The sequence below is a fragment of the Scyliorhinus torazame genome, chromosome 25 (genome assembly GCF_047496885.1).
Source record: "Scyliorhinus torazame isolate Kashiwa2021f chromosome 25, sScyTor2.1, whole genome shotgun sequence".
Lineage (NCBI taxonomy): Eukaryota > Metazoa > Chordata > Chondrichthyes > Carcharhiniformes > Scyliorhinidae > Scyliorhinus > Scyliorhinus torazame.
Genome location: NC_092731.1, coordinates 32,857,181 through 32,871,167, shown reverse-complemented (window position 1 = coordinate 32,871,167; position 13,987 = coordinate 32,857,181). Strand labels below are relative to the sequence as shown.

Sequence of the window (13,987 nt, the reverse complement as noted above, 5' to 3'; positions counted from 1 at the left end):
GGATAGCGATGAGGACTGTCAGAGGATACAGCAGGATTTAGATTGTTCGGAAACTTGGGCGGAGAGATGGCAGATGGAGCTTAATCCGGACAAATATGAGGTAATGCATTTTGGAAGTCTAATACAGGTAGGGAATATACAGTGAATGATAGAACTCTCAAGAGTATTGACAGTCAAAGAGATCTAGGTGTACAGGTCCACAGGTCAATGAAAGGGGCAACACAGGTGGAGAAGGTAGTCAAGAAGGCATACAGCATGCTTGCCTTCATTGGCCAGGGCATTGAGTATAAGAATTGGCAAGTCATGTTGCAGCTGTATAGAACCTTAGTTAGGCCACACTTGGAATATAGTGTTCAATTCTGGTCGCCACACTACCAGAAGGATGTGGAGGATTTAGAGAGGGTGCAGAAGAGATTTACCAGGATGTTGCCTGGTATGGAGGGTATTAGCTATGAGGAGAGGTTAGATAAACTCGGTTTGTTCTCACTGGAACGACGGAGGTTAAGGGGCGACCTGATAGAGGTCTACAAAATTATGAGGGGCATAGACAGAGTGGATAGTCAGAGGCTTTTTCCCAGGGTAGAGGGGTCAATTACGAGGGGGCATAGGTTTAAGGTGAGAGGGGCAAGGTTTAGAGGAGATGTACGAGGCAAGTTTTTTTACACAGAGGGTAGTGGGTGTCTGGAACTCGCTGCTGGAGGAGGTGGTGGAAGCAGGAACGATAGTGACGTTTAAGGGGCATCTTGACAAATACATGAATAGGATGGGAATAGAGGGATACGGACCCCGGAAGTATGGAAGGTTTTAGTTTAGACGGGCAGCATGGTCGACACAGGCTTGGAAGGCCGAAGGGCCTGTTCCTGTGCTGTACATTTCTTTGTTCTTTGTTTGTCTGTCCCTCGCTATCCCTCTCCCTCACTCCCTCGCAGCCTCTCTGTTCCAGTCCTCAGTCAGCCCATCAGCAGCAAACGCAGGAGACGAGCAGTTGACGATTGGAGGAGCTGCTCCTTACAGAACCTGTCATGATTGAATTTTCCCAGGCGTCCTTGGGGGGGACTTCGAGGATCCAACACACCGCAGTGTGAGAGTGACCAATGCGAGGCTGATGGAGGGGTAAATATCGGCCTGGACACCAGGGCAAACTCCTCTTTGCAATCATGGCCATGGGATGTTTCAGTTTGACTTGAGAGCAGAGACGGGCCTCGGTTTAATCGGTCATTGTAAAGGCCGATCCTCCAAGACACAGCACTGCCTTCAGTTCTGTACTGGAGTATCGAGATCTAACTGTCAAAGCCCTGGAACCTCGCATAACCCAGAGTCACAATGTGACTCAGCTGTCCCTCTGTAACTGTTGTCCTCTCCTCCTCTCCCCATCGACCGTTTCGATGTTCCCAACTTAGGTTTGCTTCTTGGCAGAAGAAGAGAGCTCCGAACACCGAGGACAGATGAAGGAATGATGGGCAGAGCCACAAGGAATGCATGTCGGCCGGCAAGGAGAAGCCGCAGCTGCCAGCAGTGACCTGTCAGTGATCCTGAGCCTCCTGAGGCACTGGTGCTCACATGTCGAGGGAATTCACCTGGGTCGATGGACCCTGTGTTGAAGGCCTCGTCTCCATTCAGCTGGAGTTCAAGGCCCAGGAACAGCTTATGGAGCTCCACCTTGTACCTCTCATGATACATAGATACCATAGATTATCATAGAATTTACAGTGCAGAAGGAGGCCATTCGGCCCATCGAGTCTGCACTGGCTCTTGGAAAGAGCACCCTACCCAAGGTCCACACCTCCACCCTATCCCCATAACCCAGTAACCCCACCCAACACTAAGGGCAATTTTGGACACTAAGGGCAATTTATCTTGGCCAATCCAACTTACCTGCACATCTTTGGACTGTGGGAGGAAACCGGAGCACCCGGAGGAAACCCACGCACACACGGGGAGGATGTGCAGACTCCGCACAGACAGTGACCCAAGCCGGAATCGAACCTGGAACCCTGGAGCTGTGAAGCAATTGTGCTATCCACAATGCTACCGTGCTGCGCTTAAATTTCAATATCTGCCACAGCTGGATTTGAACCCAGATCCCCGGAGCATTAACCTGGGTCTCTGGATTACCAGCCCAGCAACATTACCCCTAGGCCACTGCCTCGTGCATACATAGAAAATAACATAGAAGATAAAAGCAGGAGGAGGCCTTTTGGCCCTTCGAGTCTGCTCCGCCATTCATCACAATCATGGCTGATCATCCAACTCAATAGCCTAATCCTGCTTTCTCCCCATAGCCTTTGATCCCATTCTCCCCAAGTGCTATATCCAGCCGCCTCTTGAATATATTCAAAGTTTTAGCATCAACTACGTCCTGTGGTAATGAATTCCACAGGCTCACCACTCTTTGTGTGAAGAAATGTCTCCTCATCTCTGCCTGAAATGGTTTACCCTGAATCCTCAGGCTGTGACCCCTGGTTCTGGACACACCCACCATCGGGAACATCTTCCCTGCATCTACCCTGTCTAGTCCTGTTAGAATTTTATAAGTCTCGATGAGATCCCCCCTCATTCTTCTGAACTCCAGTGAGAACAATCCCAACCTAGTCAATCTCTCCTCATATGACAGTCCCGCCATCTCTGGAATCAGTCTGGTAAACCTTCGCTGCACTCCCTCGAGAGCAAGAACATCCTTCCTCAGAGAAGGAGACCAAAACTGTACACAATACTCCAGGTGTGGCCTCACCAAGGCCCTGTACAATTGCAGCAACACATCCCTGCTTCTATATTCGAAACCTCTCGCAATGAAGGCCAACATACCATTAACCTTCTTTACTGCCTGCTGTACCTGCCTGCTTACCTTCAGCGACTGGTGCACAAGGACACCCAGGTCCCACTGCACACACCCCTCTCCCAATTTACAACCATTCAGGTAGTAATCTGCCTTCCTGTTTTTGCTTCCAAAGTGAATAACCTCACACTTATCCAAATTATATTGCATCTGCCATTGATTTGCCCACTCGCCCAACCTGTCCAGACCATGCTGTAGGATCTCTGCATCCTTGTCACAACTCAACCTCCCACCCAACTTGGTATCAACTGCAAACGTTGAGATGTTACATTTTGTTCCCTCGTCCAAATCATTAGTATATATTGTGAATAGCTGGGGTCCCAGCACTGGTCCCTGTGGTACCCCACTGGTTACTGCCTGCCAATTTGAAAAGGACCCATTAATCCCTACTCTTTGTTTCCTGTCTGCCAACCAGTTTTCTATCCACCTCAATACATTTCCCCCAATCCCATGTGCTTTAATCTTGCACAATAATCTCTTATGTGTGACTTTGTCAAATGCCTTCCGAAAGTTCAAATATACCACATCGACTGGCTCCCCCTTGTCAACAGTACTGGTTACATCTTCAAAGAATTCCAACAGATTTGTCAAGCATGATTTCCCCTTCATCAATCCATGCTGACTCTGACTGATCCTGCCACTCTAAATGTTCTGCTCTAAAGTCCTTGATAATTGATTCAAGAATTTGCCCCAGGAAGAAGAGAAGTAACAACAGCAGCTGCCTTCTCCTCAGCCACATCGAACCCGCGCAGTGCTGAAGGAGGCCATTTGGCCCATCGAGTCTGCACCAACCCTCTGAAAGAGCACCCCACCTAGGCTCACTCACCCGTCCTGTAACCTCACAACTCCACCTGACATACCCCTCCACAGGACATAGACAAGTTGGTGGAGTGGGCAGATAGGTGGCAGATGAAGTTCAATACGGAGAAGTGTGACGTGATGTGTTTTGGTAGGACTTGGAGAGACAATAGAAAATAAGGGGTAAAATTCTTCAGGGGGTTCAGGGTCAGAAGGACCTGGGTGTATTTGTGCATAGATCAATGAAGGTGGTGGGATAGGTGAAGAGAGCAGTCAATAAAGTAGAGAGTATTCCCGGATTTATTAATGGGGCACAGAGTACAACAGCAAAGAGGTTATGGTTAACTTATAGAAGATACGAGTTAGACCTCAGCTGAAATATTGTGCACAGTTCTGGTTGCCACACTATAGGAAGAATGTTAACGCGTTGGAGAGAGTGCAGAAGGGGACCATTTCTATGCCGTAGGCCGCTGGGACTCTGTGACCACCATGGCCAGAGTTTTGTGTGATTTGAGCAGACGGATGTCTGACCTGACAGCCCGTGGGTTTACAAAACAAGCGAGCACCCTGACATCGTCACGCACTCATGTGATATTTCGCTCAGCAGTCGGAAGCACGGCCACCAGCAATTTAGCTGATTAAGGAGTCAAATCAAATCTATTTTACGTGGCCTGTCCCACTTTTATAATTGTCCGGGCGCTCTTTCCCTCATCCTCAAACCAGGGCGGCCTGAAATATCTGGGATGGAATTCAACAAAAAGGTGTCTGAAGTCTGAATGCTGCTTGTCAGGTGTTAGGCTATCAGAGAGTCACACAGCACAGAAAAGGCCCTTCGGCCCATCGAGTCTGTGCAGGTCAAAAACAACCACCTAACTATTCCAGTCCCATTTCCCAGCCCTTGGCCCATAGCCTAGGCTGCCCTGGGATCGCAAGCGCACATCTAAATACTTCTTAAATGTTATGAGGGTATCTGCCTCCATCACCCTTTCAGGCAGCGAGTTCCAGACTCCCACCATCCCCTGGGTAAAAAGGTTTTTCCTCACATCCCCTCTAAACCTCCTGTCCCTTACCTTAAATCTCTGCCCCCTGGTCACTGATCCCTCCACCAAGGGGAAATGTATCTTCCTGTCTACTCCATCTGTGCCCCTCATAATTTTATATATCTCAATCATGTCCCCCCTCAGTCTCCTCTGCTCCAAGGAAAACAATCCCAGTCTGTCGTGTTAGGTGTTCTGATGCACAAATGATCCAACACGGCTGTAGATGGTACAACTCTGTTTTATTGTCTAAACAACGGTAACAACTAACTGCTGGCTTGGGTACGTGCTTCACCAGCTAACCTGTGGACCCAACCCTATCACTATCTTAGTGAGGCACTCAGCACATGGTGTATGTCTGAGTGGCACGCTGTGAGCTCTGTGCTCTGAGCTATCTCCTGGTAGAATGAGCGGGAACAGTGGTGTTCCCTGTTTTATAGTGCGTGTGCTCTCACTGGTGATTGGCTGCGATGTTATGTGTGTGCTGGTTGGTCCAAGTACCTGTCCATCAGTGTGTGTGTGATTGCACCATGATATGCTGATGTGGATATCATGACACAGTCTATCCAATCTCTCTTTATAACTAAAACTCTACAGCCCAGGCAACATGCTGGTAAATCTCCTCTGCACCCTTTCCAGTGCTATCACATCCCTCCTATATTGTGGATTCCAGAACTGTACACAATACTCTAGCTGTGACCTAACCAGCGTTTTATACAATTCCAGCATAACATCCCTGCTCTTAAACTCTGTGCTCGGCTAATAAAGGCAAGTATACCATCTGCCTTCTTAACCACTGTATCCACCTGCTCTGCTACCTTCAGGGAGCGGTGTACATGCAGACCAAGGTCCCTCTGATGCTCGGTGCCTCCCAGGGTCCTGCCGTTTATCATGTATTCCCTTGCCTTGTTTGTCTTCCCCAAATGCATCACCCTATCTGTACTGCATGGACGCAGTTTGCTGCATTTTCTAAATCATTTTCAATTTGTTGAGGTCTGCACCTCCCTGAGATGCCCTGCCCACCTTGTGGGAGCCCAATAGAAGTGCCGGCCCGTACATTCCCATCTCCGCGCACCCACCCTCTCTGACAGCGCTGTGAGCCTTTCTCAGCCTGTGTGTCATGTTGGCCGCCTGTTCATTGGCTGTCGAGCGTGATACCACGTTCAGGGGCCCATCGCGGCCGCAAACCGCATTTTGCACCTGCTCCCGGGTTGGCCTATCGTACAGACCCAACGGTCACCAGTACCCCTGATTGGAATCACCCACATCAGTGCCACTCCATCAGCTGCCTGAGCCCAAAGTTCTGGAATTCCTGTTGGAAACCTCCCTTCCTCACAGATTCTCCTTAAATCTACCACTTTGACCAATCTCTTTGATCACCTGGGCGAACGTCCCATGATGTGACGCAGTGTCACTGGGCTATTCTAAAATGTTCCAGGTGCTATGCAAATGCAAGATCTTATTTTTAAATTAGGAATGGCAGATACAGCTGAGTTGCCCTCAGCCAAACATTGAATAATAATAATAATCGCTTGTTGTCACAAGTAGGCTTCAATGAAGTTCCTGTGAAAAGCCCCTAGTCGCCACGTTCCGGCGCCTGTTCGGCAAGGCTGGTACGGGATCGGCAGTAAACGGGGCCTAACCAGAGATAGCCACATCCTGCAGCACAGACAGGGAGACTCAAGCCAAGACCTGGACATTGGTTTATCCCCTATTGCCTTTGGCGTATAGGAAAATCGGAGAGGGTGAGACAATTAGCACTGCGTTGCCACGGCTACACGGGCCGGATCATCAGGGCAGAAGGGGGATAGGTATTCCCATGGTTTGAGGTTGGGCAGCTCCGTGCTGTTGGTGTACCTGGAATCCTCACCGTCCGTAGCCAATAACAGGAGCATCTTGCCTTCTGTGAGAATCAGGCCGAAGCAGCAGTCTGTCTCCGCTCCCGGGGGCAGTCGGGGAAGGTCAGTGATCTCGCTGCCCTTCACGATGGCTTTGCAGCTGCGGTACAGAAGTATTTCAGCCTCAGGCAGCGCGTCCTGGTCACGGCACATCGCCAAGGACCCCTCCATCGACAGAAAGAAGAATTTCTCCTTCCATTGCTTGAAGACAAACCCACCTGCGGTTCAGAAAAAAGAACAAAATACTGTTATGGGCGAGGCGTTTTCAGAACCCCAAAATGTATCATGGAGTTCAACCAACCTCTCACTTTAATGGATTTGTTGCTTTTCCGAGCACGCGGCTTGTTCCCTCGGTGTGGAATTACAATTATGGACACGTGGGTTTTTAAACACAAAACACTGTTTATTCCATGAACTCAACTTAACATCTTAAATAAACATTGGATCTCTTAACACCCCTTACTTCAAAGATAACTCAGAAAATATTGCAACAGTAAATAACTCCTTAAAATGTTCCTTCAAACTTCCAGAGACTTAACACCTTTAAACAAAATCACATCAGGTTAAAGGCTTTACTTTAAATCACCCAAATGATCCAGAGATAGTCTTTCATGGCAGAGATCCAGCTCACTGCAAAACACAGACACACACAAGCTCTTTTCAAAACTGAAACTGCAAAACTAAACTTCCAAAATGGCTGACCTGACCTCAGCTCCACCCACTCTCTGACATCACTGTTTTCTTAAAAGTACATTGCTTAAACAGCCATGTCTTAAAGGTACCCTCCCATGACACCTCCCCCAAGAAAAAAAAACCCATCAACTTCAAGATGGTTTCATTTTTCACTTTTGCACCATCCACTAAGAAATGTACACAGTAAATATACCTTTTTGTTTTAAAAAAAAACAACACATGCAAACAGGGACAATAATATAGTACATTTTTCTTTGTTCTTCTTCCTCCAACCAAAATCCTTCTCGATTGACAGTCTCTTTGAACAAAGTCTCTGCACGATCCATCCATTCCTCTACTCCTCGGCATTTCTCTTCAGAATCAGATAATTTAGTTCAATCTGACCAGAGAGTCCCTTGCAATTCTCCAATACAGGAACATTGATGATCACAGCTTTCAGGCAGTCAAATGGCTGTTGAAAGTCTGCTGCCCATTGAATTTTAAAAGTTTTTTTTAGCAAGTCCATCAGTGGAGTAATCACCCAACAAAACTTTTGCACAAAGATTCGATCAAATTCATTTATGCTAAGAAATCGCATTATTTCCCTTTGTCTTGAGGGTAACGGAAACTCCGCAAGGAAAGTGATTCGGGCTTCTCCAAATTCACTTTCGGCTAGGTTCATCACCAAACCCACCACCTGAAGTCGATCGAAGACCTCCATACGATGTTTTAAATGTTCTTTCCATGTCTGGAAGTTGGAAATAAAAGCAGATTGTCCCACTTTCTCCGTGCAATCCTTCAATGGTGGGACAGCATAAGAGTCCGTTCTTGTAACTGCATTCACCTTTCCATAGTCCACACACAACCGTTGGATACCATCTGGTTTAGGTACCATCACTATGGGTGAGCTCCATTGGCTGCAACCCACTTCAATTATGCTATTCTTCAGCATACTCTCAATCTCTCTGTTAACCTGTGCCAATTTTAAAGGATTAAGTCTATATGGATGTTGTTTGATAGGAACAGCATTTCCCACATCTACATCATGTATAGCCATTTTAGTACTTCCCAATTTATTTCTACAAACTTGCCCATGTGATATCAATAACTCTTTCAGGTCAGTTCGTTTTTCCTCTGGAAGGTAACTGAACAATTCATCCTAATTTTTAAGAACATCCTCATTTTCCAATTTAATTTGAGGGATGTCAAATTCACTGTCCTCTGGATTTGGTTCGTCACTTTGAGTTAGAATCATTAAAACCTCCTTTTTCTCTCCTTCCCTTTCAAAGTACCTTTTAAGCATATTCACATGACACACTCGGTGAGTCTTCCTTCTATCTGGTGTTTTTACCACATAATTCGCCTCACTTAATTTCCTTTCAATCTGATACGGTCCACAAAACCTAGCTTTTTAAAGGCTCCCCTACCACTGGTAACAACACTAAAACTTTATCTCCACTGGCAAAACTACGAACTTTGGATTTCTTGTCCGCTACCCGTTTCATCACATTTTGTGCAACTTTCAAATGTTGTCTAGCCAATTCACCTGCTCTATTTAATTGTTCCCTAAAATGTGACACGTAACCAATAGTGTAATTTCCGATTTCTCACCCACCAATTTTTCCTTAATCAATTTAAGTGGTCCTCTCACCTCATGACCAAAAATTAGTTCAAAAGGACTAAATTTGGTAGACTCATTAGGGGCATCCCTAATTGCAAACAATACAAATGGGATTCCTTTATCCCAATCCTCTGGATAATCATGACAATACACCCTCAACGTTGTCTTTAATGTCTGATGCCACCTTTCTAAGGCTCCCTGTGATTCTGGATGGTACGCAGTTGACTTAAATTGTTTTATTCTTAAGCTATCCATAACTTCTTTGAATAACTTTGAAGTAAAATTTGTTCTTTGATCCAATTGAATTTCTGTGGGTAGTTCATATCTAGTAAAGGATTTAAGTAACTCCTCCACAATCCTTTTAGCTGTAATATTACATATTGGAATGGCCTCTGGAAACCTAGCAGACACATCCATTACAGTCAAAAGATATTGATTCCCACTTTTTGTTTTAGGAAGCGGTCCTGCACAATCGATTAGGACCCTTGTAAAAGGTTCCTCAAATGCTGGAATGGGTATTAAGGGCGCTGGTTTTATCACTGCTTGAGGTTGCCCTATCACTTGATATGTGTGACGTGATTGACAAAATCTAACTACATCTTTATGTAGTCCAGGCCAATAAAAATGTTTCTGGATTTTAGCTTGAGTTTTCCTTATTCCCAAATGACCTCCCACTGGTACCTCATGTGCAACTCGCAACACCTTTCTATAGCCTAGCGGCAATACTACTTGATGAACTTTTGCCAACTTTTCATCCTCCTGCATATGTACAGGTCTCCATTTTCTCATCAAGACATCACTTTTACGGTAATATTCGTCCTTCAACACTTCAGTTGACTGATTTTCCACTGGCTTATCAACCACAGTAGGCATCACCTGCGATCCAGCTTTATCATTCCCCAATATAAACTGTATTCCTGGACAAGATAGTTTATCTATTTTTTTTTAACAAACAATTTTATTGAGGTACTTTTTGGCATTGTAAACAGTTACAGATAACAGAAATGTGCAAACATCAATATAAAACCAATACTTCAATCAAACCATACTGCACATGCCCGCTCCTCTCCCCTAGACACTACCCGCCTAGTTATCCCTCCTACTCTACTCTAATCTCCCCCTTCCCCCCCCCTCTTATAGCTTATCTATTACTCCTACTACCACTTCACCACTCTTCACTGGACTTTCCAACCTTACCTTATATAATGGAACGCTACTCCTCTCACTCTGAATTCCATATATCACCACCTTTTCTGGTAACATTCTTCCCAAACTACATAATTCCTCATCTCTTACCATTAAAGATTGACTAGCCCCTGTATCTCTTAAAATTGTGACTTCTTTACCTGCTCCTCCTGATACACATGAGTAAACTTTACCCACACAAGTAAATTCTTTAAATACATCTGGCACCTTCTTAACAATTACTTCTTGAATAGGCTGTACAATCGTTTCCACCTCCTTCGCTTCCCTTGGGCTTTCCTTTACCACTCTAACAAACCCCACTGTCTTATCCTGTTTTACCACATCAGCCTTCCCAGTGCTTTTCTTCAACCACCAACACTGTGACTTTACATGGCCTAGTTTATTACAGTGAAAACATCTGAAACTTTTCATTTCTTTTCCTCCCTCCTGGATTTCTTTTTTAATCTGAGGTACAATCTCTTTATTGTCTCCCATCAGATCACCTTTACCATCACCACTTGAGTATTTCTCATGTCCCCAGTTTCTGTCCCTCACCGGCTGAAACTGATGTCGGAAACCAATCTTTGATTTATGAACTAATTCATAATCATCTGCCATTTCCGCTGCTAATCTCGCAGTTTTAACCCTCTGTTCTTCCACATGAGTTTTCATTACATCAGGAATTGAATTTTTAAACTCATCCAAAAGTATAATTTCTCTGAGAGCTTCATACCTTTGGTCTATTTTCAAAGCCCTTATCCACCTATCAAAATTACTCTGTTTGAGCCTTTCAAACTCCATGTATGTTTGACCAAATTCTTTCCTTAAATTTCTAAACCTTTGTCTGTAAGCTTCAGGCACTAGCTGATATGCACTTAAGATAGATTTCTTCACCTCCTCATACGTTCCAGATACCTCCTCCGATAGTGATGCAAACACTTCACTAGCTCTATCTCCCAGCTTTGTTTGAATCAGTAACACCCACATGTCCTGTGGCCATTTCATTTGTTTAGCTACCTTCTCAAATGAAATGAAAAAGGCTTCCACTTCCTTCTCGTCAAACCTTGGCAATGCTTGGACATATTTAAATAGATTCCCACCAAGCCTTCGACTATGACGCTCTTTCTCACTATCCATATCACTATCATCCAACTGTACGTTTCCCTTTACGTCTGCCAATTTTAGCTGATTGTCATGTTTCATGGCCATTTTCTGAAGTTCAAACCCTCTCTCTTTATCTTTTTCCCTGATCTGTATCTCCCTTTCTTTTCCTTTTTGTTCTGCTAGGGCTATTCTTTCTATTGTCCTTTCTTCTCTCTCTTCTTTTTCCTCTCTCTCTCTTTCTCTTTCTTTTTCCTCTCTCTCACTCTCGTATGCCAGCCGCTTTAATTCTTTCTCATGTTCGATTTGTTTAATTTGCAACTGAATTTTTGCCATTTTCAATGAGTCAAACTCTATCTCAGGCAACTCTGAATGCTTAACCACCGCCATAATTACCTCATCTTTTCGCATTTTGTCAGGTAATGTTTACTGCAATGTTCTTGCCAAATCTAACAATGTGCTTTTTGTTTCTGTCCGTAAAGTACTACGTGTGACATTCTCCTCCTCCAAAAACTTCTCAGCCTCTGAAAGAGCCATTGTCCACCACACTCTCCCCACTTAAACTAAAATACCACACCGGAAAAGCAACAATCCTTCAGTGTCTTTAAGTTCACAAAAGCCAATCCAATAGATAGACTTTTATCCCGGACGAGCCTCCAATTGTTAATGGGCGAGGTGTTTTCAGAACCCCAAAATGTATCATGGAGTTCAACCAACCTCTCCCTTTAATGTACGTTGCTTTTCCTAGCACATGGCTTTTTCCCTCGATGTGGAATTACAATTATGGACATGTGGGTTTTTAAACACAAAACACTGTTTATTCCATGAACTCAACTTAACATCTTAAATAAACATTGGATCTCTTAACACCCCTTACTTCAAAGATAACTCAGAAAATATTGCAACAGTAAATAACTCCTTAAAATGTTCCTTCAAACTTCCAAGACACTTAACATCTTTAAACAAAATCACATCAGGTTAAAGGCTTTACTTTAAATCACCCAAATGATCCAGAGATAGTCTTTCATGGCAGAGATCCAGCTCACTGCAAAGACAGACACACACCCAGCTCTTTTCAAAACTGAAACTGCAAAACTAAACTTCCAAAATGGCTGACCTGACCTCAGCTCCACCCACTCTCTGACATCACTGTTTTCTTAAAGGTACATTGCTTAAACATCCATGTCTTAAAGGTACCCTCACATGATAATACTGTCAGCCACGATTGTCCAGAATTGAGTGCGCATGTTAACGTGGGCTGCAGTGTGCGACATTCCCGACAAAAATGAACTTGGACACATGTTGTTGTCATGCCCCCTGCGAGGACCACCGGGAAACAATTGTCGATCTCTCCCCGTGGGACTCGTGGAGTTCGGGCTTCCTGGGTGGGGGGGGGGGGGGGGCGGGTGGGGGGGTGCAGAGGCACCAAGCAGGAGTTCGATAAAGACATGAAAGCCGGCCCCAGCAGGGCCCGCAGTGGTTGGTTGTCCCCTAAAGGACTGGATTGGGAGAGAGTTGCAGCCTTGGGCAGAGTATTGGATATCGTTCAATAAATCGTTGAATAAAGGCTGGCTTCCTTCAGGTCACATTTGGAATACTGTGTCCAATCCTGGTCACCACACTACCACAAGAACGTGGAGGCTTTGGAGAGAGTACAGAAAAGGTTTACCAGGGTGTTGCCTGGTATGGAGGGTATTAGCTACGAGCAGATATTGAATAAACTGGGATTGTTCTCCCAAGAGAGACGGAGGCTGAGGGGGCGACCTGATAGAAGTTTATAAAATTATTAGGGGTAGAGATAGGGTGAACAGTTGGAGGCTTTTTCCCAGGGCGGAAATGACCTTTAAGACTTATCTAGATAGGCACATGACCAGACGGGGTATAGAAGGATACAGGCGGTTGGTCTAGATAGGACACGTGATTGGCGCAGGCTTGGAGGGCAAGGGCCTGTTCCTGTACTGTATTGTTCTTTGTTCTTCAGTTTCTAAACCTGGGACTAGACTCATTCTGGAGATTCATGTCGGCTCAAAAGAGAAATACTTGCATTTTTAAAAAAAAATTTGAGTACCCAATTCATTTTTTTGCAATTAGGGGGCAATTTAGCGTGGCCAATCCACCTACCCTGCACATCTTTGGGTTGTGGGGGTCAGACCTACGCAAACACGGGGCGAATGTGCAAACTCCACACGGACAGTGACCCAGAGCCGGGATCGAACTTGGGACCTCGGCGGCGTGAGACACCAGTGCTAACCACTGCGCCACCGTGCTGCCCCATATTTGCATTTCTGTGGCGCCTTTCACCCCTGCAGGACTTCCCAGTCTGCTTAACGGTGAGTGAGGTCCGTTAAAAATGTAGTCACTGATTTCAGAATTTCAGAAGCAAGATCCCGCACACCACATTCTGATTGTGAGCTGCTCACCTGTGTCTGCCCTCTGACAGTGCAGCACTCCCTCAGTACTGACCCTGTGACAGTGCAGCACTCCCTCAGTACTGACCCTGTGACAGTGCAGCACTCCCTCAGTACTGACCCTCTGACAGTGCAGCGCTCCCTCAGTACTGACCTTCTGACAGTGCAGCAATCCCTCGGTACTGACCCTCTGACAGTGCAGCACTCCCTCAGTACTGACGCTCTGACAGTGCAGCAATCCCATGGTACTGACCCTCTGACAGTGCAGCACTCCCTCAGTACTGACCCTCTGACAGTGCAGCGCTCCCTCAGTACTGACCTTCTGACAGTGCAGCAATCCCTCGGTACTGACCCTCTGACAGTGCAGCGCTCCCTCAGTACTGACCCTCTGACAGTGCAGCACTCCCTCTGTACTGACCTTCTGACAGTGC

The 13,987-nt window shown here is 45.7% G+C and overlaps 1 protein-coding gene across 1 annotated transcript in view; it reads right to left on the bottom strand.

Annotated features, from left to right (window-relative positions):
* The window catches only part of LOC140402464 (uncharacterized), a 74,097-nt gene that overhangs the window by 36,450 nt on the left and 23,660 nt on the right, over positions 1-13,987 (bottom strand). The window contains exon 2 of the mRNA XM_072490275.1: positions 6,529-6,787. Within this exon, the coding sequence (XP_072346376.1) occupies positions 6,529-6,787 (259 nt within the window). The remainder of the gene's footprint in view (positions 1-6,528; positions 6,788-13,987) is intronic.